Genomic DNA, 2,833 nt, shown 5'->3' on the forward strand with positions numbered 1-2,833 from the left:
TATCAAAAATTTTCAATGATGAGGTTAATTTAATTTGCTATGAATAGCAGCATGTATTTATACAACACAATGACCAAAAGAATTGGAAGAGATTCACAGGTTCTTCAAAATCTGACACACAACTCTTCATAAAGCATTACCTCACCTCTTCTTCATAACCTGCTGTATTTTCAGTTCCAGTTCTTGCTCCTCCTAAATATACCAGCAATTGGTACAGGAACCTCCTTTCATTACTAGTTTTCATCATAAGCATTTATGCTTATTTATGCTTATTTTACAAGCATTTCATCAAATTTTTTCAAACAAAAGGCACAAATTGCCCTAGCACATATGCTGTTAACAAGAAAATAACCAGATTTAGGTTCCAGCTTTGTCAAGAACTCTACAGCTTTTACCTTGGAATGGTCACCACAGTAAATCTTTTTAGGGTATTCCTCTACAGGCTCTTGCAGTCCCTTCAAAGAATGACCTCTTTAAAATGTTAAAAAGCAATATTCTAATATTATCTTTTATTACATAATTCAAATGTTATCTCTTATCAGATAATCTTTATCCTTTCAGAACATCAACACATATCCAGAAATTAAATTTCTTATGATAGCATCCATTCTTTAATAATTATTTGAAAAAGGAAAAAATTACCTGTGGCTGAAATGGTGGAGCCGTAGGCCCCTGCATGTCTTGTGACTGTTCATCCATTCCACCACGCAAAGCTGTCCCTTGTGTCCTGAAAAGAGACAGACAGTCATCACACTGCAACACAATCCGTATTTCTGATCAATGGACACCAGCAGAAGAACTGAAGAATTCACTTTCTCACTCACGTGCTTGAGTATAAGAACATTTCACTATTCCCTTACCATTTGAGGAAGGAAGTTTTCTTATGTTGAGCTATTTTATAAAATGAAATTAATCGCTACACACATCTGAACTAATCAGGAAAATATGGGCAGTAAACTACTTGAGCCATACAAGTGGCTCTGCCTGATGGCAGCTGCGTCACCCTGTCATTCTCCCGAGGCACCAACCTCTTGCTTAACCACATAGATGTCTGCTGGCCAGCACCTTAGACCTATGGGCAGCATGGGAAACAGAAGCTGCCTTGTAGCTGCTGCCTGCACACCTTTTATGTTGCAATCATTTATCTGCAGTTTCAGGGACTGTGCAAGAGTAGTTCCACCTAAATAGGAAAAAAAGCTGAACATACACTCACTACATTCTACCAAGCTAGCTAAGAGGGCTTTGACATACTCTATGTAGGAGCACAGCCTCTATTCCCAACCACAAACCTCTCATATCCCATCAACAAGATGGGAGGACAGATGCCTGACAAGTTCTCAATGCATTTTCCCCAGCTAACTGAATCCTTTCTTAGGTTATACGACATTTTGTTGAAGGGGAGCAGGTGCAGCACCCAGTCTTACTGGTGCCTATAAGGGCCACCTCCATTCAGATGAAGACAAAGTTCACCAGCAGCTTGGAATGCAAACAATGGAATAAATTTGTATACAATAAAAGGCAAACCCTGCACAACTTTTTCATCACACAAACACAAAGTGTCTCTGCCCATTACCTGGTCAAACCTGACAAAGCCTTCAGAGGAACAAGAGTCATGTGTTTGACTGGAAAATTCTTCATCTTTTCCAATTTATTATTTATTTTCTCATTTCCTCCTCCAAATCCTTAAAGTTCTAGAGATAGTCTAACATAAAACACTTTTCTGATACCTCAATCTTTAACATTAAGAAATTTCCTACAATAGATTTATTCTGATAAATCTATATACTTCAAATACTGCAAACATGTCCTTGTGTATACAGAGATATTTATGTTTCACAAATCTTTCTTTAGAATATGTAAAACTTTCTTAATTGGCATTTAAATTCAGCATGAAAGCATACAATCTATCTCTGTTAAAACACACATAAAATAAATCTTCCCAGTAATTTCTTTTGAGAATATTTTAAAAGTTTGAAACAACTCTCTACAGAAAGCAGCAAACCTTACAAATGTTTTTCAAAGCCCACACCAAAATATTTAACAAACTATCAAATATCTTGTGTTCACAGTACTGTTGTCATCCAGAAAGCTAACAGATAAAATAATCAAAGCAGCTTTGTTTAAGTTTCTCAGTATGCTGCTCTGTCTTGTTTGCCAGGCAATCTTTCAGCTAGCCTGAGGACACCAACATCAACACTTCCTGCATGTTCTGCAACACCTCTCATCCAACTTCCTCACTGAGGCAAGAAATCATAAGACAACAGCACTGAAAATTAAAATGCTATGACAAAACTGCACCTAAATTCTCGAGCTGGATTCACGGGGGTCTATGCAATTGTGACAAATCCTGGGTGAGGAATACATGGCAACTTTAAGGGGATCTTCTGCGAAATTCTTCCAAGAGAGATCTTTCTATCACTGTCAAGAAGCCAAGAATTCTTTTCTGAAGTGCTCTTTTGAAGAGATGAAAAAATTCTATTGGAACTCCTATCGTTTCAATAGCTTCAATATTTCTACTCAAAGTTTTGCAGTCTTTTTTACTAATATGCTTACATATTAAAGACTGTTGACCATGCACCAACAGACACTTCCTATGGGTCACAAACACTTGTTTCAGAATCCCCAGGGAAAAGAAGTAAATATAACACTCTTTATCCTCTAATGCAGACATTTATCTAAGACTAATGAAAATTAAGCTGAAATGTTTAGATGATGTATGTTGATTCAGGAACTATACAACCCATTTGTCTTGTCTGACCAATCAGAAGCACTAACTGGAATTGTTTGGGAATTTGTGTGTGCTTTTTTTTTAATTTGGGGAAAGAGTAGACAG

At 36.9% G+C, this 2,833-nt stretch overlaps 1 protein-coding gene across 1 annotated transcript in view; it reads right to left on the reverse strand.

The window, feature by feature from the left end:
* The window catches only part of LOC103770209 (serine/threonine-protein kinase Nek7), a gene marked incomplete at its 3' end in the record, with an annotated part of 32,621 nt that extends 31,898 nt beyond the window's left edge, over positions 1–723 (reverse strand). Inside the window, exon 1 of the mRNA XM_008937461.1 lies at positions 643–723. Coding sequence (XP_008935709.1) covers positions 643–699 — 57 coding nt within the window. The remainder of the gene's footprint in view (positions 1–642) is intronic.
* Between the last annotated feature and the right edge of the window lie 2,110 nt (positions 724–2,833).

The sequence above is a fragment of the Merops nubicus genome, unplaced genomic scaffold (assembly GCF_000691845.1).
Source record: "Merops nubicus isolate BGI_N331 unplaced genomic scaffold, ASM69184v1 scaffold13173, whole genome shotgun sequence".
Taxonomy (NCBI): domain Eukaryota; kingdom Metazoa; phylum Chordata; class Aves; order Coraciiformes; family Meropidae; genus Merops; species Merops nubicus.